Source organism: Daphnia carinata, chromosome 1 (assembly GCF_022539665.2).
Source record: "Daphnia carinata strain CSIRO-1 chromosome 1, CSIRO_AGI_Dcar_HiC_V3, whole genome shotgun sequence".
NCBI classification, from domain to species: domain Eukaryota; kingdom Metazoa; phylum Arthropoda; class Branchiopoda; order Diplostraca; family Daphniidae; genus Daphnia; species Daphnia carinata.
In genome coordinates, this window is record NC_081331.1 from 9,888,484 (window position 1) to 9,911,745 (window position 23,262).

Consider the following 23,262-nt stretch of genomic DNA (forward strand, 5'->3'; position numbering starts at 1 on the left):
TGCGAAGTCCTTTGATTTTTTTTTTTTTTTTTTTTTTTTTTTCGCTTCTTGTTTCAGCCATTTTGTCTCCACCCTTTTTGTCTGGTTTAACTTTGATGATGTCACGTGCGGGACGGCGGATTGGTAGCGACGCGCGTGCGCTACCCCGCCGGACTTGTCCCCTCGAGACGCAAGCGCGCACTCTCTTCCTCGCACTTACTTTTCTTTTTCTCTTCTTAATCTCTTACGTTTTTTGTTTTTTTTTTTTCTCTTATGCCCGGCTTTTCATTAGGACAGTAATCCACTTCCTCTTTTTATACCTTTCGTTTAATTCAAGAGTTCGTTTCTTGTTGTACCTCCTTTTGTTTTTCTTTTTTTGTTTTTTTTTTCTCAATTCATTTGCGTTCGATAGCATTTGTTTTCGGAGAGGCCAACGAGAATAGACATACCGGAAGTGCAGAATGTATTTTCAGTTCATCACAAAACTGGCCGCCCCCCTTTGTATTGTTGCCGCCGTTTGGCAGAGTATCTTTTTTAAACCGAGACTCGTTTTATTTTTATTATTTGATTTTTTTGTTAAACTTAAAAAAAAAAAAAAAAAAAAAAAAAACATAAAAATAAAAATAAATTCTCCTGGAAACTCGTGTCGGTTCCCGTTCAAAAACAAGTCTTGTCTCCTATGCTCTGTCTTTTAGTATTTTTAGCCATTCAGCTCTTTCTCGTCTGCCGTATTCATTCCCTTCCCCCCTTTTTTTTTTTTTTTTTTCTTTTTTGAAAGTATGCGTGAAACTAGCGAGTTCTACACACGTTGCCTCACGAAAACCGAAAATAGCGAAGGTCTGTGTGCGGGCCGGCCTTTTTCTTTTCTTTTCTATTTTTTTTTATATTCCGAGCTCATGAAAAACAATTGAATCCGGAGCCAGATGGCGACGCGAATAGTGAACTATACGTCCCCTCTTTTTTTTTTTCTCGTTATCTTTGTCAAAACAGTTTGCGAGAACCCGGTTGGCGGAGTAGATAATAATAATAATAATAATTTAAAAAACAAAAAAAAAAAAAACGAGGTTGTCTTTCGTCAAACAAATTGAAAGTTACGCTCGTGTTTTCGCTACTTCACTTGCTACCGTACTGCCTCCCGTTCCAAATTGGACTGCTATAATGCGTGTTGTTTTGTTCCAAAGCAGAACAAGGTTTTCTACTACGAAAAGATGTTAAACAAAATGTAAAACAAAAAAAAAAAAAAAAAAAAAAAAAAAGGGGGAGGGGGGTGGAGGTTAGCAATTACTCGAAGGGTCAGCAAGGCACTTGGATATTTATACGTAACACAGCTCTTTCAAATACAAGGAGGATTCCTAGTACAAAACGCGAGTGTTTTGAATTCGCCATTGTTACTTGTACCAGCTTTTCTTGGAGGTATTGAGAGAGTGGGGGGGGGGGGGGGGGAGGGAGCGGGGGGGAGAGGACTTGTTTGTATGGGACCCCCAATTGTTTGGCTCAGTTGGACTGGAATTTCGTTCGGTGTTGTGTGTGTGTGTGTGTGTGTATGTACGTATGTGTCTCTGCATCGGGACGGTCGTGTTCCAGCGTGAAATGGTTTCTGCCCTGCATTTTTGTTTTGTTTGTGTTTTTTAACACTTGCCCCCCCCCCCTCCCCGCGCGTTCCCATGGACCCTAGTTCCACGCAAACACTCTTGTTGTTGTTTTTTTTCTTACATCGTTCAACTGCGTGTAACGACGTAAGTGTGTGTGTATTTACACAAGGTGAATTTGTAGCTAGGGCGCTGTAACATTTCGTTAGCCCGTCCTTACCTTTCAGCCTTTTCTTTGATTGCCCCGCTCGATCCCGCACTCAGCTCGGTTTACTTTTGGACCGAACGCCGTAGCGTTCAAATTTTTTTTTTTTTTTTTTTTTTTTTATGTTTAGTTTAGTTTAGTTTAGTTTAGTTGTAAGGCAACGTGTTTTTTTTTTATTTACTTATTTTTTTTTTTTTACCGAATTGACATGTGCCCTTAGAGAAAAAAAAAAAAATTCGAAAACAATCGAAATAGAGACACGATAATGGTGGTAGGTACAGTTGATGGTGCGAGTTACGCGTACAAGCTGCTGGCGCCTTGCGTTCTATTGTTAGATCGGAAGTGATGCCCTCGTTCGCCAATACCCTCGTTCATTTGCCTTTCCCTCTCCCATCTGTGTGTGTGTGTGTGTGTGTGTGTGTGTATACCACCTACTGGACAAGTGGGCCATCCCGGTCCTTTTTTTTTTTTCTTTTTTTTTTGTGCAGAAGACGCCAGCTGTGTCCGTCGGTTTTCGTGGATCCTAGCTAATGAAATGATTTCATTTCATTTAAAATTTTTTTTTTTTTTTTTTTTTTTTTTTTTTTTTTTTTGGATAGAGAGCTTGAAGGGGAAGGGTAGAGCTATTTTGGAAAGACAACAAAAGTCATCTGGTCTGAAAAAAAAAAAAAAAAATAAAAAGAAATAAAATTTCGACTGGAGCTGTTTTGCTTCGTGCTCCCGGTTTTCCGCCCCTCTCATCTTGCACCGCTACCAGTTTTAGATGGGCTGGATGTAAATACAACCTGTCTCTCTAAATATTTCCTTCCTCCCCCCCCCCCCCCCTCTCTTTTTTTTTTTTTTTTTTTTTTTTTTTTTTTAACCGCTGGAACGTTCCAGTTACGCAGCGATCCTAAATTAAACGTTTTTTTTTATCGTGATTTTTTTTATTTCGACGCTCGCGCCATGACGTCGTGTTTTTTTTTTTTTTTTTTTTTTTTTTTAATGCCTGACACAATTTGACATGCAGAACGTCAGGCCGACTCTTCCGTGTACCTCTCGCAGACGTTTCTCTCTCCCTTTTTCTTTTTAACTCCAAAAAAAGGAACAAATCCCCCTACACTTTCAAAGCTCTTGACCAGGTGTGTTTCTTTTTTTTTTTTTTTTTTTATGCGAAGCTATACTACACACACACACACACACACACGAGAAAGAGGAATGTATGTATAATTCATGAGCATGCAAATGCCGGTGGGCCGTTGTCGTCACTGATGTTGACGTCACGGGATTTAGACGGTTCGGGTCAGTCTGTTTGGGTCCGTTCCGACTCCGCCGAGAGGTGTTTTAGTCCTAATAGGAGGCCATACGCGGAGCCGTGTTATGTCAAGAAAGACAGAAAAAAAAAAAAAAAAGATTTCCGATATTGATTTGAACTGTCGAGTGGGAGAGAAAACTTTTTTTTTTGTTTTTTGTACTGAATCAATCGGAGTGAAGTGAAAACTGATTTAAAAAAAAAAATTTTTTTAACACAAAATGAGTTATAATAATAATTTAAAAAAAATTTATGAAAGTAGGTGGGTGGTAATCTTGTGTTGAGAGTGGAGGAGGCAGTTTGCAATCGATCGAAGAAGAAGAAGAAGAAGAAGAAAAAAAAAAAAAGGTTTGCGAATTTGAAAGGAAAAGAGAAACGAGCGTCTAGCTGATGGGGCGATTGTGTTTTCTTGCTTCAAAGTATAAAGTCGTGCAGTTTGAATGGAGTGAGGGAGGGGAGGGAGGGGTTTGAGAGAGCTGCAGTTCTGCGTGACCTTCTTTTTTGGCTTCTATTTGACCATTGACAGGAGCTAATAGAAAAGTAGTCTGCGATTTTCCGTCTTCCGTCTCGGGGACACACAAGAAAGAAAGAAAAAAAAAAAAAAGCGCCTATCTTGAAGTGTGTGCATCCCCAGTCGGTTGCCATAGAAACTGCCATGTCGTACTTTTAAAATTGATCGTTTCAATTCGAGAGGCGTTTAGTCCGGATCAACGACGAGATTGAATCTAAATGCGGCAAAGCATTTGATTAAAAAAAAAAAAAAAAAAAACGAAACATAGATCTCTTTGTTGTTTGGCTTTCTTCTTGTTCACATTGCCACTTTTTAAAGAGAGCGGATCAGATTGTCAACAGAACAAGCTTCAAAGCATTTGATATTGTAAACGAATGTGCACGTTATTTGACTTAAGTGTGGGGGGGATGGGGCGGAATAGAGAAATTGAGATCGCCCATCCAACAATGTCGTCGATGATTCGAGTCCTAAACACGTACGTACACACGTAATGTACAGTATCGATTCGATGGCCTTCCCCTGTCTTGTCGTACGCGCGCGCTCTCTCTCTCTCTCTCTCTTTCTTGTTCGCTTTCCCTTTTTTTTTAAATATATATATTTCCAACGAATAGGAAATGGCTTCTTACGATCAGGCGTGGTGAAGAGTTGAGGAAAAGAAGGAAACGATGATAACCAAAGAGAGAGAGAGAGAGAGAGAGAAAGAGGGCGAGAGATAACTCGAGTGATTGTGGGAGACATTTTCATGTTATCCTTGTTGTTCTTACTGTTACAGAATAAAAAGAAAGACGTTGAGGGGTGGGGGGTGGTGGTGGTCTGACAGTTTGATCGAGTTTCCCCTCTGTTTTGTTGTTTATACACTCCGTCATTCGCTCTTTTTATTCGCCATCTAAACGCACAAGAGCAAAGGGTGGAGTCGGCCAGATGCTTTAAACTCGCGCTGCCTCCCTTATCCATTATGAATCTTGTGGTTCTCTCTATCTCTCTTTCTCTCTCGACGTCCACGTCAAAGAACGACTTTACCCTATTTATTTATTTATTTTTTTTTTTTTTTAAGAAATATTTATTCCTTTCTTTTGGTGGCTTTTGAATTGAAATTTCGGCTCGAAGATGTTGTCTCTCTCTCTCTCTCTCTCTCTCTCTCTCTCTCTCTCTCTCTCTCTCTCTCTCTCTCTCTCTCTCTCTCTCTCTCTCTCTCTCTCTCTCTCTCTCTCTCTCTCTCTCTCTCTCTCTCTCTCTCTCTCTCTCTCTCTCTCTCTCTCTCTCTCTCTCTCTCTCTCTCTCTCTCTCTCTCTCTCTCTCTCTCTCTCTCTCTCTCTCTCTCTCTCTCTCTCTCTCTCTCTCTCTCTCTCTCTCTCTCTCTCTCTCTCTCTCTCTCTCTCTCTCTCTCTCTCTCTCTCTCTCTCTCTCTCTCTCTCTCTCTCTCTCTCTCTCTCCTCCGACGGTTCTCAACGGCAAGCATCTGACGGCGTCGATGATGTTGCCTTTTTTTTTTTTTTTTCTTCCTGCTCTTTTATCGATAGAAAATAAGAAACGCGACGTTGCTACGATCACCAGCTACTCGCCTTGGCTGTAGTGGTGGATGTTGGCACTAGCGATTGTTGGGACGTTCGTGACACGACGGCGTTTAGTTTCGTGCTTCTTCTACGTATGCTTGCTGCTGCTGCCTCACGTCCAAAATGGCTGCCGTCTTGCCGGGGTTCCAATTCCCTCCCCACCCCCCACCCCCCACCCCCTTCGTCTTTCCACCCGGACCTCTTTGGGCTTGTTTTAATATTACGCACGCAGTTGCTATGCTCTCTTGTGTGCCTCATGCCTCGCCTCTTGTGTCCCTTTCACTTTTTTTTTTTTTTTTTTTTTTCTTTCCTTCTCCTTTGAATCATTTGTTCTCTACGCTCTGCCATCCGAAAGTGGTGGTGGGGGGGGGCATGTTGGCGAGAGAGTATCGATACATCGTCTCTCTCTCTCTCTCTCTCTTTTTTTTTTATTTCTATTTGGGATGAAGCATTTCGCTAGCGATTGTTTTGTTGCAGCTCTCCTGATTTAGCGATGAAGATCAGTAAGAAAAGGAGGAGCGTTGTATGTGATGGATGATCCAAGGTTTCTTTTTACTTTTATTTTTCTTTTTTTTTTTCTGGTCGAGTTGTTCGCGCCGACTCGGCTATCTCGTCGTCATCGATTACCATGTCTTTCTTAACTCTCTAGGAGGGAAAATAAAGAAGTTGGAAGTCGCTGCAGCTCTTTTGTGGGTGCCTCTTTTTTTCTTTTTCTTTTTTTTTTTTTTTTTTTTGCCTTTCCTTTTGGCGAAATCTTTTATCCTAGAGAATAATAAGAAGAAAGGAAGAAAGAAAGAAAGAAAGAAAGAAAGAAAAAATTCGGAACTTGTTATGATTATTTCTCTGGCTCTCCTCTCTTTGGACCAGAAGAGAGCAAGAGATGAGGGGGCAAAAGCAAAAGAAAAAAAAAAAAAAAAAAAAAGGGACGAATCCAAAACGCAAAGTTGTATAAATACATTCACAATTTACGAGCCGAGAACTACGACTCGCGAGCTTTGCTCAAGGCACATCCTGAAAGCTTATTCGCAAAGAATGCAAAGGAAGGAAGGCAGTCATCATTTCCTTCTGGCGACCGACCCGGCCACATCGCCGTCGAGGCAAAAGAAGAAGAAGAAAAAAAAAAAAGGAATAGAAGAGATAGTTTCGTGAGGGAGGGGAGGGGGGGGGGGGTTCTTGGTTAGGTTCCAGGGTTCTGACTCGTAGGGCACGAATTTTTTTTTAAATTTTTTTTAAAATATATTTTTAAACGCAAAAAAAAAAATGTGAGGTACGAAGAAGAGCAGAGATGACGTTCATGGTTTTCTTAGGGATGGTGGTATCCTTGCGTCATTGGTGGTGAATGTAGAGGTCGCCCCGTAGGTCGTGCGGGGGGGTCGCGTTCGAGTAGTCAAAGTACTGCCACTAATACGAAAAAGCTAGACAAAAGCGAAAAGAGTTTTCTAAAAGGGCAAAGGCTATACTTTTCCTTTTTTTTTTTTTTTAACTAGGCAGCCGGCCAACAACCGTCTCTATGTGCCAGTCCTTTCTAACCTTTTCATCTTGTTCTGACGATGACGACGAGGTTCTCTTTTTCAATTTGAAAGAGGATTTCCCTCCTCTTTTTCTATCTCTTTTTTTTTTTTTTTTTTTTTCTTCTTGTTCTTCTTCTTCTCGTTGCCTCTCCCTTCTGTTTTCGCCTTTGGCAGATGCAATTGTCTACGTTTTGTCATCGATCGTCTCTTCGTGCCCTCCCGCGTCTCTTGTCAAGCAGAAAAGGGACGAGAGACAACTCCCACCCGCCTCTTTGGCTCTCTCGTCGCTAAAGAAAAACGGGGCCAACTCGAGGCGCTTGAGGTGTTACGACATTATGACAAGACAGCCAAACGCGCGGCTATCCTACACACACACACACACACACACACACATGATACTTACCCCATCCCTCATGACGCTCCTTGTTTCCCTCCTTCAAATTTTCTAGAAGTGGGGGGAGGGGGGGGGGCTAACAAACAAAACATGTGTGTCTCATGTCTCACGAATCTATTCGTTCATTTGATTTAATGCCGTACCGCGACTCCTCTACGGGGGGAGGGGGGGGGGAAGGGAAGGGTCAGTTCAGACAGGGACGTTGCCAGGAGCTGCTTCGCATCTCGTTATCGCTCTTGGTGCACGTGTACCCTGAGAGATGGAGAAGGAAATAAAGAAGAAAAATACGGAGAGAGAGAGAGAGAGGGGGGGGGGGAGGAGGAGGCAAGATCATAGATCTCGGTTTCTAACGTAAAATAACGAGCACTTAAAGTCACTTTGAACTGCGATTTTCAGCCCGTCTTCTAATCTGCTAGTTATTGTGTTGCATGTCGTCGACATCGTCGGTCGTTTGTGGGCGTGATGTGTACAAATCCTTTTTACCCGTGATCGAATTAAAGCCCTTCGCTCTCTTTCCTCCTCTCTTTTTTTTTTTTTTTTTTTTTTTTTTTTATTATTTTCATTTCTCTTGTGGGTCTTGTTACCGGCAAAAAAAAAAAAAAAAAAAAGAAGGAAGAGGAGATGTGAGTGAAACTGAATAGAGGAAAAAGAAAAGTGTAGAAGGCAATGGATTTTCGGGGTACAACATCAATTGGTCGTTTCATCCACATTTTAGAACCTCCCCCCTTTTTTTTTTTTTTTTTTTTTTTTTTTTTCGATCCTTCTTCTTAAAGAAAAAATAAACATTTTGATTTTTTTTTTTTTTTTTCTCCTGGCATCGGGCTATGTGCCGCCCGCCTACTTTGGCCGGGGATATTGTGTGCGCTCCTATCTCATTTTTGGCAACGAGATGGAGTTGCGCAAGCGATCCGAACGAAGCGCCCCAACCGAAAAGCTCCAAAAGCCGAATTCGAGCCAAAGCCAATCGAGTCTGACGTCATTTAATAACCGCACATTTCCCGGGCCAAAGCTTTTGCTTCCGTTTTGCCTCTTTCCCCGTTTTTTTTTTTTTGCTTTGTTTTATTATTACACGCAGTTTGTAACTCGTACAGTTCTCTTACTGTTGGTACTAAAGTCTTTTGCGTGCGTGTGCGTGTCTGTGCGTTTCTGTGTTCGGCCATTTTTTTTTTTTTTTTTTTTTTTTTACCCCGAATGGAACACAAAAAAAAACAAAACAGGTACGGGCCCAGTAATCTAAAAACAAAAACAAAACCCAGCGGCAGGCGGTTTTGCCATACTGTTTAACGATAATACATTATACACCACTTATTACTGTTATTACGACCATTACTGCAGGCTATTACTAGCATCCCTCGAAAACCATTTAAAAAAAAAAAAAAAAAAAAAAAACCTTTTTGTTTTGTTTTTTGAAGTTAGACGGGCAGGAAAACGAAAGGGAGTCCCTGTCCCGGTGGCGTTATCTTTGTAAATGACCCAATTTGACGTCATTCACGTTTCTTGCCCTCCCGTTTTTATTTTTATTTTGAAATTATCTTTATCTTTGAATTTCTAGCTGTGTGCGCGTCATTTTGCAATCGTCATTTCGATTTGCGTTTGTTTCCTGTTTCCCACCGGTCCCTAACCGCCCAACTTTTTGTTACGCGATCAAAAAATATTTAAAAAAAAAAAAGAAAAAGAAAAAAAAACAAAACAAAAGCGGGATAGTAATTTCATCATCTTTTTTTTTTTTTTTTTCTCTGACGTACATAGGTTGTGATGTGATACGCCAACGCCCGGCGTATGCATGTGTGAGTGTGCCTGAGTGAACGCGTGTCATCTGTGTACTTCAGTCCCTTGGCTGGAGGCGCTGGCTGACAATTTTTTTGAAGCAAGAAAATTGACAAAAATAAAGGTAAAAAACTAAAAAACTAAAATAAAATAATAACAATTTAAGTGAGACTCAATCATTTTTCATTTTACATTTCAATTGTTGTCGGTTGATGAAAAGGACGTTGTTGTCGTCGGTGAAAGTCGTCGAAAATTGAGCCTGGATTTGTTGGGACTTCTCTTTCACACCCTTCCTCTTCGTTGTTATTGTTGTTGTTGTTGTTGTTGCTGTTGAGCTGAGGAGATCGCAAAGTTTGGGGCGACGCACAAAAAAGAAGAAAAAAGAACAAAAAAAAAAGAAAGAGGAAACTTTTGAAAACTCAAACGTTAAAGAGCATCCGGAGGGTGCAAACCATCAAGCATCGAGATGGCGATGGTTGATGGACGGCCGGCCCAGTACGGGCTCTCCCTGAAGCAGCTCCGCGAGGTGATGGAGCTGCGAGGACGGGAGGCCGTTGAACAAGTGCGCCACTATGGCGGCGTCCAGGAGATTTGTAAAAAACTCTACACCTCACCGACGGAAGGTAAAAAAAACCAAAAAACAAAAATATATAAATAAAATTTTTCTTTTTCTTTTAAATGAATTATTTTCAATGTGTGATGCTGGGCAAATCCTTTTCGATGAAACATGAATGGCATGAGGGATTAAATGTAGCCGAATCAGCGAGAACAAAGGGAAAAAAAAAAAAAAATTACAAAAATAAAACGCCAATCAGCTGACTATTGCGGGAAAGAGTCACGAAAAGGAACGATAGGGCCATGTCGACATGTTTTTCGCATGTATCTAATTCGTTTCATTCTCATTGAAAAAGGGGGGGGGGGGTTTCGCATTTTCATCATCCCCCCTTTTTTTTTTATTTATTTCTTGTTCGTTTTTTTTTTTTTTCTGCTCGACCATCCAGGAATATCGGATCGATTTTTCAAATTGGTGTGAAACTTAATTTTTATTGTTGGAACAGTTACATGCCTCCCCTTCGTTCTTATTTTTTTAAATGATGTCCTACATCTCCGTCCGCTATTTAACAGCCCGCCATTCATCGTCAATAGCCACCCTGACTTTCTCCTCAAAATATCTTTTGTTTATTCTTTATTGGGTGGGGTACTTTAACGGTACGTTAAAACGTAAAACGTAAAAAAGGAAAAATAAAATAAAATAATAATAAAAAAAAAAAAAAAAACTGCCGTTTTTCGCTATCACGTTGGCTAACCCTGCCTCTCTCGCTCTCTCCCCCATCATTCGTTGGTAGTGTGTTTTGCCTGGAAGAATGCCGGATAGGACTGGGCCGGATCGATAGTGAGACGGCTCTGTAACTCTGTTTCTGCCTTATCTATCTCATGTGTGTGTGTGTGTGTGTGTGTGTGTCTTGTAGCTCTTTGCTGGCGATACTTGAAAGGCCGGGTTGAAAACGCACGTCACAGTGGCCAACCCAAATGGGATCGTATAATGCGGTCTAGTGTGTACAACAGTGTATAGGCAAGGCGATAAAATAAAACACAGGGATGGGATAGTAAAAAAAAAAAGAACTTGAGAGTGCGCTATCGACCCCGACGGATATGAAGTCGAAATTTGAAGTGGTCACAAAAAAAAAAAAAAAAAAAAAAAAAAAAAAAAAAAAATTCCTTTCCTTATTTATTATTATTTATTTTTTTTTAAATGGCGTGTTTGTTGAGAACGAGTTAAACAACTGCCAAAAAGTCCTTTAGTTGAAACGTGATCTGAATCCCTTCCCCCCCGCTCTTCTATCTGAATCCGGCATCTATTACGAACCGTTTGACGTAAAGGAAATCAGTCTGGTCGATCGTTAAAAAAAAAAAAAAAAAAAAAAAGAAACCACAATTCCTAAAAACTTATCAAGAATTCCAAAAGCGGTTGAGCGTTTCACACATATTTTTTTTTTTTTTTTTAAGTAATTACATAACCCATCCCCGTTCACTCTTAAGCTCCTCCTACCACGTCATTGACGTCAGCGTGGCGTCACATATTGACGCTGCACGAAGAGCCTCTTGCACGATATCTTTCTCAACGTGCTCCCACCGTCTAAAAAAAAAAAAATTATTTTAAAAATGAAATTGAAATGACGTAATTTTGACAGTTTTGATTTTAAAAAAATATTACGTCTTCGATTCCACGTTGCGTCAAACGAATTGTTTACACCTCTGTCGACTCTGATTTGTTTTTTGTTTTTTTTTCGAGGGGATTTTATTCGTTTAGCTTTTGTCTTCAATTTGCTTGTGTTGTCATTGCGGCCAGAATAGGAATTACTTGCGCAGACGTAACTAGAGAGAGAGAGAGAGAGAGAGCACGTGAACTCTTCATTCCCGTTTTATAACGAATCCCTCACGCAAAAATAAAAAAAAAAAGGCTTCTCCACTTATTCAAACTCCACCTCTGTTTTTTTTTTTTTTTTTTTGTTTTTTTTTGTTTTTTTTTTCGTGTGTATATTTGCTCTTTTTGTTTTACGCCTCAACGTGGTCGAAAACTTGATCAACTAATCAAAGCTCGTGCGGACTGAATCGATGATGAAAAAAAAAAAAACAACAACAACAAGGAGAAGGGGACCCCCGAGCGGAATAATCGATGTGTTTGCACGCGTGCCAATCTTCTTCTTATTGTTGTAATCGAATTGGATTATTCATGTTTTCTCGCCATCTTTTATCCAGGGGATTTGTCTTTGGCCTTTTATTTCTTTTGCTCTCGTCCTATTTTTCATGCTCATGCATAACGCATGCCTATTGTTTGAAAGATGGCTCTGTGTGTGTGTGTGTGTGTGTGTTCATCTTTTTTTTTTGTTTGTTTGTTTGTTTGATAACAGGATTATCCGGCTCGCCGAAGGACATCGAACATCGGCGGGAAACGTTCGGCTCGAACACGATCCCGCCTAAGCCGCCAAAGACCTTCTGGCGATTGGTGTGGGAAGCGCTGCAAGATGTCACCCTCATCATCCTGGAAGTGGCGGCCATCGTCTCACTACTCTTATCTTTCATTCCTTCCAGTAGCGAAGGTAAAAAAAAAAAAAAAAAAAAATTCTAATTATATCGATTCCATTTTCATTGGACTCTATACTGACCAAAAAAAAAGAAAAATGAAAGACATGAAACACCACGCCCTTTACTCCGCTGAGTACTTGTGTGTGTGTGTGTGTGTGTGTGACTGGGCTTCCTATTTGTTTAAAAAAAAAGAGGTCTGAGCCGGCCAAAATGGGAGTGTGTATGTGTGTGTTACGAAAGAGATCGTGAAAATAAAAGCGTGAGGCTAGGACGAAAAAGTATAGCGGGGATTGGACGAGTAACTGGAAATAGATCTGGAGAAACCCTGGACGATCAAGATCTAAACGAATCGATAAGAAAATGGCAGCGAGAATAAATAAATAAATACAAAAAAAAAAAAAAAAAAATGTCGCCGATGCTTCAACCATCTTGTTTCGGTTGCTGCCTCGTTATCCTTTACTCCCGACTTCCTGTGGGAAATGTCGGGATTATTGTTGATTGTACGAGAATTTTCGTGAGGCGGGAAGATTATAGAGAAATGGCTGCGGTTTTTTTTTTTTTTTTTTTCTTCCGCCTGCCCTCTTGTTGTAGCGCTACATGGAATGATTTTCTTTTGTGCTCAAATGGTAGGACAGTAGGGGAAAGGAGGGGGGGGGGGGAGGGTGTTGGAAGGGATGGGGGATTTAGCACGCACGCGAATCCGATCTTCAATCATCGTAACACATCTAACTGGCTCTCGTTTGATCGCTCATTTCTCCATCATTTTCTTTTTTCTTAACATGCTATACGGTCGTCATGGTGGTTGTAGGCGCCGAAGGTAAGGGGACAACCATTAACTCGCATGGATCATCATTTCACCTTCTCTCAATTATTATTTTTTTTTTTTTTTTTATTGTTGTTCTCGTTGTTTGTTTGTACATCCATTTTTAAAACTAAGTCCTGCTTTGATTTTTGCCCTGTAAAAAAAAAAAAAAAAATCTGGGGTCAAATCTGATGGTATTGACGTCAGATGATGGGCAAACGCAAAGTGAAAATGCCGTCCGTAAGAGTTTGAAGCAGCAGCGCAAGCTCGAAAGTTTTGCGGCTAGACTTCGTCGAGCATCAAATTCGACTTGATTAGCGACTCTTGTACGACTTGGGTTTTCCTCTTAATTGGGAATGGTTGGGAGGGGGGGGGGGGGGGAGCCTTGAATGTTCGTTTCATCTTCTCTGCGTGAGAGAAAGAGAGAGGCGAACAAGCCACTCGGGTGCACAGGGATCTATACTGGTTTGAAAATGCGTCCTTTTTTCGCGCTCGATTTAGCTTTCAAATCATTTCATCCATTTGATGCATTCGCTAGAACCTTAGAAATGACCAAATCATTTATATTAATGCGCATTTTGTTTTTAAAGGCATCCCAGGCCACTTTGGTTTGTTTTTTGTTTTTGTTTTTCGTTTCATTTTGTTCGGGAGGCAGAGCTACATGTTTCTTTTCTTTCTTTTTTTTTTTTTTTTTTCATACATCCCCACAGATGAGCTGGGTCACGAGGAGGGCAAGTCTCACGAATGGATCGAAGGCCTGGCTATTCTTATTTCCGTCATAGTCGTCGTCTTGGTAACTGCCTTCAATGATTATACCAAGGAGAGACAATTCCGCGGACTGCAGAGCCGAATCGAGGGCGAGCACAAATTCGCCGTTCTGCGGGGAGGCGAGAGCAGCCAAATCTTTGTCGGCGAGATCGTCGTTGGTGACATTTGCCAAGTAAAAATAAAAAAATAGATGCAAATTTTATTTCAAAAAAAAAAAAAAAAAAAAAAAAAAAAAAAAAAAAAAAAAAGGGGGCCTTTTGTCATTTGAAACTATCGTGTTGAAATTTTCGTAGGTGAAATACGGCGATTTGCTGCCGGCCGACGGCATTCTCATTCAAAGCAACGATTTGAAAGTGGACGAGTCGTCCTTAACGGGCGAGTCGGATCACGTCAAAAAAAGCGAACTGACGGATCCTATGCTGCTATCTGGTAATGTATAGCAGGGTGTTCATCCTGTCTGATGAAAAAAAAAAACGATGGCCATGACATTCTCGTGTTCTCACGTTACTCACGTTTTGTTTTTTTTGTTTTTTTATTGTTTGTTTTTTGCATTCATAATGAAAATCAGGGACCCACGTCATGGAAGGCAGCGGCCGGATGGTGGTGACTGCCGTCGGCATCAACTCGCAAGCCGGCATCATTTTCACGCTACTGGGAGCCGCCGCCGACCAGCAGGAAGCTGACGCTAAGCAACGGAAGAAAGGTGACACTCTCTCTAACCTACCTTTTGCTTCCCGTTCATTTTCGTCTGTTTTTTTTTGTTTTTTTTTCCTATTGTTTTTCTACGTGTTCTTATTTTTTTAAATTATTATTATTATTTTTCTCGGATTTCTATGCGTTTCTTTTTTTTTATTTTTTATTATTATTATTATTATTATTAATATATATATATATATATATAATTTGAACGCTCCCTACCTATTGGGAGGGGGGAGATTCCGATCGATATCGATGATCCTTGTCTAGTTGAGAATTATCGATTCTCCAAACTATTTGACTAGTGGGGACGGTGTGGGCGTTTGAAAATCTTCCAGGAAATGGAATCAAAATGGGGCATGATTTTGGGCTTAATTTCATTGAGATTTATTGGGTTAAAAAAATTTTTGGAGATTTTTGGGGCTTTTAAATTTTTTTTTTTTTTTTTTTTTTTTTTCAACCATATTTTTCTATTGCTTTTTTGTTTGGTTCGTAGTTTGCAAATCGGAAAACATTTCTTTTTTTTTTTTTTTTTTTTTTCTCTAAATCTCTCGTTTATGTGTGGTTGCCAATTATGCGAGTGAGAGTGTGCGTGTGTGAGAGTGATACGTTCTCATCATGTGTTCCAAGACTCATAATGATTGAGAGAATGCGTGTAGCATAGAGTGACGTTTAAGTTTTTGCATGCTTTTTCAGGTTCCTAATTCCTGGCCCTAGATTTTTAATATTTCAAACTTTCAAATCAATAGTTTATTAGATCAACAGAAGATACATCTCTTTTGAAATGTCATTTTTTTTAAAAAGCCATTCAAAGGTTCAGCTTGCTGCATTCTTTTGTTTTGTCTTTTTTTTTTACCAATCATTTCTTTGGTAACGAAATGATTTTTATTTATTATTGGATCCTCGATTTCAATCCTTTTGATTTTTAAGTTGAACGGAACAGCTATTCTTTTGATCACATTTTGTTTCTTGTTTTTTTTTTGTTTGTTTTTTTTTTCGAGCTGTTTCATCTCTTTTTATTTCTCATTTTTCCTTTTTACATCGAACATTTCTCTTACGTATACGTGTACATTTACGCATGGCCCTAATTATTATGATTCCCCTTTTTACCATCCATTTACCTAAAAACACCACGACCAAATAACCACCGTCACGCGACCATTCGACACGACCCGACCCGTACAACAACTGCAACAACATCTACTACTTCTACTTGCCCGATGTCAAAAAAAACCAAAAAACCAAAAAAAAAAAAAAAAAAAACCAAAAAAACATTATACAAAACTACACGCCGCCCTCCGATATCCTCATACACTATGGGGGCGTGTTGCAGAAGCCAAAAAGCAACGGAAGAAGAAGAAAGGTACGCAACAACAACAACACAAAAAAAAACACCGTCAACACACGCTGCAGCTTCTCTCTCTCTCTCTCTCTCTCTCTTATCAATCTATCATCTGTGTCTGTCTGGCAATCAGTCTAACTTGATGCCCCTCTCTCTCTCTCTCTCTCTCTGACTTTCTTTCCTCTTGACTCTCCGTGACTCTCTCTCTCTCTCTCTTTCTTTTTTTTTTTTTTTTTTCTTCCACAAATCTCCATCTTTTTCCTACACACTTTCTTCGCTTGCTTCTTTGGATTGCGATTGGATTTGCTATTTTGATTTATTTTTTTTTGGCATTTGACCGAATTGCTTGAATTGTAGGTTTTGCATGGTTTGGGTGAGAGATTGTCGAATTTATTTATTATTATTTTATTTTTTTTTTTTTTTGAAAGCTCTTTTCTGCAAAGCGATTTCTATTTTGTTTATAGAAGAAAAAAAAAAAAGAGAAATTCTATTGCCGTTCTGTTTGTATTTTTCGGGGGGGGGGGGGGGGGGGGGGGGGGGGGGGGGGGTAGGAAAATGCATTTCACCAATCGCTTTGTCTTTGATGTCATGATGATGACAAGAAAGAGAAAAGAAAAGGAATTGTAGTGTCTCATATAAAAACGTGGCGGAGGGCAAAGGAATGTTGGCATTCCTACATCGTCTTTATCACATTCTTCTATTCTATCGAAACAATAACCGTCACTAGTACATATTATCTTTCGCTGTCTCTTTCTTTCTTCTTCTGCTTTTCTATTCTTATCTGCTGGCCTTCGCTGTTTTTTTTTTTTGTCCTGTTTCACCAGACCCTTTCGGCTTCTCGGTTTATGTTTTTTTTTTTTTGTTCACCCTACTCCTGTGGGCGGCAGCCGGTGTAGGAGAAGGGCGAGGGTTGGCATCTGTGTGTTTTGTTTAAAACATCTAACGTGCCTTTTATTTATTTATTTATTTTATTTATTTTTTTTTTTTAACTGTTGGGGTCCGCTTTTTTGACGTGTCCAGGAGATGTGGAGGAAGGCGCTGTGGGTAACAACAGCCATCCGATGGATCACGGTGGAAACAACATGGCCAGCAAACAAGAGACGAGGGAAGGATCCAGCTGTCCGGCCGAGGATGCCCCGATGAAAGAAGAGAAATCGGGTCACAAGGACAAATCCGTTCTACAAGCCAAACTGACGAAACTGGCCATTCAAATCGGTTACGCTGGTAAGAAAGGGCAATTGCGCACGCAAATGTTTCCTGTTTTGAAAACACCGATGAACATAAACTTGATAACACGTGGGGTTTTCTTGTCCCAGGTTCGACCATCGCCATTTTAACTGTCATCATTCTGATAACGACGTTTTGCATCAAGACATTCGTCTACGAAAATCAGCCGTGGAAAAACGAATATTTCAATCATTTCGTCAAGTTCCTCATTATCGGTGTCACTGTCTTGGTCGTCGCCGTCCCCGAGGGTCTGCCCTTGGCTGTCACCCTCTCGTTAGCCTACTCCGTTAAAGTGAGCAGTCGTTTCGTCTTTGTTTTCACTAAACCCCCACCACAACTGCTAACTGATTAAGACAAATGAATGATTTGCCCGTGTGTTTTTTTGTTGTTTTTTTTTCCCTATTCTCTTTTGTCCAGAAAATGATGTTGGACAACAACTTGGTTCGACATTTGGACGCTTGCGAGACGATGGGCAATGCGACGGCCATCTGTTCGGATAAAACGGGAACGCTGACAACGAACAGGATGACCGTTGTGGCCTGCTACATCGGAGGACAGCACTACAAATCCATCCCGAAGTACGACTCGCTTCCACCGCAAGTGGCCAACCTTGCCATTCACGCCATCTCGATCAATAGCGCTTACACGTCGCGCATTTTGGTAAGGCGAAATCGACTCGCATCGAATTTGGAATGCCAAATGATTAAGGTTTTTTTTTTTTTTTTTTTTTTTTTTTGAATTTTAGGATGGAGATATGCCCAACGAACCCATCAAGCAGGTGGGCAATAAAACGGAATGCGCCATGCTCGGTTTCGTGCTGGATTTGAAGAAATCCTATCAGGCCATCCGTGACGAGCACCCAGAAGAATCGTTCCATCGCGTCTACACGTTCAATTCGAGCCGCAAGTCGATGAGTACCGTCATCGCTCGCGAGGGAGGCGGATACCGCGTCTTCACCAAAGGTGCATCTGAAATGGTGCTGAAAAAGTGAGTCACGATTCATTGTCATTACAACGTTTTTATTAAAAAAAAATAATTACTTTGACGATCGAAATTGCTTCTATAAAAAAAAAAAAAACAGGTGCGCCTTCATTTACGGCGCTGATGGAAAACTGGAGAAATTCACTCGAGAAATGCAGGATCGGCTTGTACGAGACGTCATTGAGCCAATGGCCTGCGACGGTCTCCGCACAATCGCCGTGGCTTACCGCGATTTCGTGCCACACAAGGCCGAGATTAATCAAGTCCATTATGACAACGAACCCAACTGGGATGACGAAGATAACATCATCAACAACCTGACGTGCATGCTCATCGTCGGCATTGAAGATCCTGTCCGACCTGAGGTAAGGGCCAAACTCACGCGATATGAAATCATTGCCCTTATGTGTGTTTGTGTGTGTGTGTGCGTGTTTATTTGCTTGTTACTTACATGGCTGTTTTTCATTCTTTGATTGTAGGTGCCGGAGGCTATTAGACAGTGCCAGCGGGCAGGTATTACGGTGCGCATGGTGACGGGCGACAATGTCAACACAGCTCGATCCATCGCCATCAAATGCGGCATTGTTCAGCCCGGAATGGACTATTTGATTATCGATGGCAAGGAATTCAACCGACGCATCCGCGACGCCAATGGCGAGGTTTGTTTGACCTTTCTGTGTATTATTAATTCAACTACACGTTGCCATGGTTACGATTCTTGTTTACATTATTTATTGGATTTGCCTTTTTTTTTTAAATTTTTTTTAATTTTGCGCCGTTTCACTTGGATGCAATGGGTACGTCCAGATCCAGCAACACTTGCTGGATCAAGTTTGGCCCAGGCTTCGAGTGTTGGCACGTTCATCACCCACTGACAAATACACTCTGGTTAAGGGTATTATCGACAGTAAAGTCTCCGAGAACCGAGAAGTCGTCGCCGTGACTGGTGACGGTACCAACGATGGTCCTGCTCTCAAGAAAGCCGACGTTGGATTCGCTATGGTATGCCAGTTGAATGAACTTTTAAAGTTCGACTTCTCTTTTTTTTTTTTTTTATGCTTAAAATACGATATTTTTTTTTTTTTTTTTAGGGCATTGCTGGAACAGACGTGGCCAAAGAGGCATCTGACATTATCCTAACGGACGACAACTTTAGCAGCATCGTTAAGGCCGTCATGTGGGGCCGTAACGTTTACGATTCGATCGCCAAGTTCCTGCAGTTCCAGCTGACTGTCAACATAGTGGCCGTCATTGTGGCCTTCTTTGGCGCTTGTTTCATCCAAGATTCGCCGCTCAAGGCCGTCCAAATGCTCTGGGTCAACTTGATTATGGACACGCTAGCTTCCTTGGCACTTGCCACTGAAATGCCCACAGCTGATCTGCTTTCTCGTAAACCTTATGGTCGCACCAAGCCACTCATCTCTCGAACCATGATGAAGAACATCACGGGCCAGGGCATTTACCAGCTGTCGGTCATTTTTACCCTCGTATTCGTCGGTAATGATTTGAAAATTGCGTGTTAATCGATACATTTTTGCAAATGTACAAATCGCATGTTCGCTTTGTGTCTTTAGGCGAGAAATTTTTGGATATCGATTCGGGCCGATACAGAACCGATTCCGAACCGACTCAGCACTTTACCATCATCTTCAACACGTTCGTGATGATGACTCTCTTTAACGAGATCAACGCGCGAAAGATTCACGGCCAGCGCAACGTGTTCGAGGGCATTTTCACCAATCCCATCTATTACTGCATCTGGATAGCTACAGCGGCCTCTCAGGTGAGAAGGACCCAGCCTATTTTTGTTTTGTTTTAAAATCGATTTCACGCCACCCAATAATCGGAATTGGCGGTGATGTTCTCCCCCCCTCCTCTCTCTCTCTCTCTCTAGGTGGTGATTGTTCAATTCGGTGGTCACGCGTTCTCCACTGCAGCCCTGTCGCTCTCCCAGTGGGCCTGGTGCGTCTTCTTTGGCGTGGGAACTCTGGTGTGGGGCCAGGTGGTCACCACCGTTCCCACTAGCAAGATCCCCAAAATCTTCTCGTATGGCCGCTTCCTTTTTCCATCCAATGTTGTATCGAGTTAGCCTTGACTCTTTCATCTTTCTTTTTTTTTTTTTTTTTTTTTTTTGTATAGAAAAAGAAAACATTGTTTTTTTTTATCTCGCACTCTCAAAACACACCTGGTCTTGCCGGCCACGATTGCACACGATGAAAGGTGTTCCCAAAGTCACAAACTTTTGTTTAGTTAGCACCGTAGCTCATATATTTTTTTTTTTTTTTCGACCTTCACATTGCCCTCCCTATCTTCGGGGTTTTTCATTTACCATCGAGATTAGAAGGGAATTCCTTTTTTTTTTATTTAACATACCTAACCGTTCGATGACAACATGTGATCTCACGCATATGAACATCTTGGACATCAGTCACGTTTTTTTTTTTTTTTTTTTTATTTATTTAGATTAATATAATTTTGCCCCCGTATTTATTTTCCGCAAGTTGAAACCAGAATTGAACTAATTAATTTAGGATCCCCAGATTTAAAACATTTTTTTTTTGCACCTGAGCACACCACGAATCACGCACTTGAAACATTCAGATAATGAACTTTTTTTTTTAAATATATATATAAAAGGAATTGTCGTTGAAGTAAAAAAACACCTTTTAAAAATTGATTTTGAAGTGAATTCTTTATTCATTTCCGATGACAGAAATAATCCGGTAGGAATTTGTAACGGCCCTCATTTTGCCATCTGTTTTAACGCGCATATCATAATGTCTGGTCCATCGAATCGGACATGACATTCACATCTAGGAACATTAAAACATTCTTTTTTTCTTCCTTAACTTCGTCCCATTCGCACGGTTAGGGGATCTCTCTGTCAGTGGGTTAACACACGCGTACACGCATCTCTGTGAAATGGGGCTATAGGAGGCATGGACCTTTGGAGAGGACGTCTTTCTGAATGTTCACTCTAGGCCGGCAAGAAAAGAGACAAAAAGGTGTTGGTGTTCTATTGTCCGAGCTCAGTGATGGAAGTTTGAAAGGACTCGCAACATTTTTTTTTTTTTTTTTGTTTTTTTTTCATAATTGTTCCAGAAGTGAATTGCGTGTTGTTACCAACAAATTATTTTTTTTTTTTTTTTAAAAATGGTTCCATTTTCATGACGTTGTTTTTTGGTTTCGCCGATTGGACAACTTCTAGTTGGGGTCGAGGACATCCTGAAGACATTTCAGCCACTATGGGCGCTCTAACCGAGGACAGATTCGATGCCGATGGTGACAAGAAACGGACGACAGGCCAGATCCTTTGGATCCGCGGCCTTACACGCCTCCAGACACAGGTAGGACGCAGTTAAGCCGATGTTGATTCGCATCGGATCTTCATTTCTCTCTCTCTCTCTCTCTCTCTCTTTTTTCTCTTAACGTACCCCGAGTTTTATTTTTCTTCGTTTTATTTATTTATTTATTTATTTTTTTTATTTTTTTTTACTCTTTATTAGAGAATTCATAACTGTTTCGACACTGATTGGTTTTTTATTCATTGGTTTTCTTATCTGAATTTTTTTTTTTTTTTTGATCGAGTTTGTTTCCCCCTCTCCCCAACACCGCCCCATTGACAACGACAATGCTATCTATAGTATTTATATTTATATATATCTACACGCACACACGAAAACGCAATTCCATCCGAAACTGTCGTGACTCTTTTGAGCCTTCAAATGTGTTGGTTCTCTCTTTTTTTTTTTATATATAAATAATTATTGTTAAACGAATTGGGTTCGCTCGGACCTGCCTCCCCCGCCCCACCACATCAAGCGACGTATTATTACTCTCACTACGCTGCAAACCCACTTCATATTTTTAACAAATTTTTTTTTTTCTTTTAGATTTTTGACGTGCTATTTATTAATTTAGTTTCCGCCATATTTATTTGTTAGAGATCCTTTCGTTTTAATTTTTAAAAACCATAGGTGTTTTATTTGACCTTATATGTCGATCTAGCATTAAGTGTATCGCTCGGCGTAAGGTAATCCCCCCCCCCCCCCCCCCCCGAGCGAGTGTGCAACGAACCGGCAACGCCAGAAAGCTGGCCACGATCTATAATGTCTTTCTTCTGCTATAAAAAAAAAAAAAAATTAATTAATCGATACAAATGCGAAAGCGTATCCAACGTGATGTTCACGTCATCACAATAGCCGTCCACGAAGGGGAGCGAAAAAAATCTTATTACAGATTTGATATTTTTTTTTCTTTTTTGTTTCTTTTCGACGTTTTTTTTTTTTTTTTCGACATCATCGGCCTCTTTTGTTCGGCCATCGGAAGACAAATTTTTTTTTTTGTTTTTCTTCGATGTTTCCATTGTAAACATCCCCGCCCGATGTTCCTTGCCCCACATTTTTTATTTTTAGGCTCCACAGTTCCATGTTTATGTACGAATTTTCTTCACCGCGATAAAGCGATTTCATGTACCTGTGTTCCCACTCGGAAATAGTATATCGATTGATTGGCAAGAGGGTTCCAAAAGGCTCCTTCGTTGCCATGCCAACTCGCTGGACCTTTAAAGGGAAAATTGATCCCCCCCCCCCCCCACTTGGTTTTCCCAACATTTATTTTTTTATTATTTATTTATTTATTTTTTTTTTTCTTGGGTTCTGATTGTTTTCCAAAATACCATCGACGCCCCGGTACGAAATCTCTATCCAGCGGTTGTATTACAGGACTCTCTCTTCTCTCTTTCTTTCGCCCAGTTATCCCGTTTCGTTATCCCACAAATCATTACCGCCCACTTCCTACAGCTAATGCCTTCCTTACCTAACTGCAGATCCATCACGTTTCCTAATCTTTCATGTCGTATCCAATTCTTCTCTTTCTTTCCGTTCGCCGAACCGTGGGAACAAGGAAAAAAAAAAAAAAACAACCCTTGATGATTCCGCATTAGCTGTCACCAAATTTCCGTTCCCATTTCCTGCTCGGCTCAATTCATTGGAAAAAAAAAACAAAAAAAACAAACAAACAAAGCAACCATTCATTTTTTGGGTTTTTTTTTTTTTTTTTTAAGTTGCTAACAACATTGCATGCGCTGTGTTCTTTTCGCCCGTTTAGTTTTCTTTGAACAATTTCAGCGGATTTCAGTTTTTTTTTTTTGTTTTGGGTTTAAAAAAAAAAAAGTAGTTTGGGGTGGGCGAGTAAATTTGCATATACGCAAATGAGATTGATATATATATATATTTTTTTTCAAGTTGAGAGATGTGTGATACTGTAATCCGATTGTTCGAAACCCGGACATCTCCATTTGGATGAAACGGAAGGGTTCCGCAAATCGCATTTTTGATGATCACGTGTTTGCTGCAACTTGGAGAAATCATTTCATTTCGCGATTTTGTACCAGTGAAACGCGGACCGGGCAAAGTTTCCCATTGAATTTTCTATCTGAGATTTAATTCTAGTCAAACAAAAAAAAAAAAAAAAAAAGAATTTCTAAACGATGTGATGAATTGTTTCGTTTGCCGTTCGTAATCGTCCTATCGATTAATCAGCATGGATGTAAAATGT

The 23,262-nt window shown here is 40.5% G+C and overlaps 1 protein-coding gene across 1 annotated transcript in view; it reads left to right on the top strand.

Annotated features, from left to right (window-relative positions):
* The window catches only part of LOC130693208 (plasma membrane calcium-transporting ATPase 2-like), a 46,999-nt gene that overhangs the window by 10,783 nt on the left and 12,954 nt on the right, over nt 1-23,262 (top strand). The window contains exons 3-20 of the mRNA XM_057516332.2: nt 8,783-8,924; nt 9,021-9,423; nt 11,713-11,901; nt 13,400-13,629; nt 13,751-13,886; nt 14,026-14,160; nt 15,487-15,516; nt 16,516-16,719; nt 16,812-17,014; nt 17,140-17,382; nt 17,468-17,709; nt 17,804-18,068; nt 18,183-18,362; nt 18,511-18,705; nt 18,795-19,200; nt 19,278-19,486; nt 19,598-19,749; nt 20,912-21,050. Coding sequence (XP_057372315.1) covers nt 9,267-9,423; nt 11,713-11,901; nt 13,400-13,629; nt 13,751-13,886; nt 14,026-14,160; nt 15,487-15,516; nt 16,516-16,719; nt 16,812-17,014; nt 17,140-17,382; nt 17,468-17,709; nt 17,804-18,068; nt 18,183-18,362; nt 18,511-18,705; nt 18,795-19,200; nt 19,278-19,486; nt 19,598-19,749; nt 20,912-21,050 — 3,315 coding nt within the window. The 5' untranslated portion in view covers nt 8,783-8,924; nt 9,021-9,266. The remainder of the gene's footprint in view (nt 1-8,782; nt 8,925-9,020; nt 9,424-11,712; nt 11,902-13,399; nt 13,630-13,750; nt 13,887-14,025; nt 14,161-15,486; nt 15,517-16,515; nt 16,720-16,811; nt 17,015-17,139; nt 17,383-17,467; nt 17,710-17,803; nt 18,069-18,182; nt 18,363-18,510; nt 18,706-18,794; nt 19,201-19,277; nt 19,487-19,597; nt 19,750-20,911; nt 21,051-23,262) is intronic.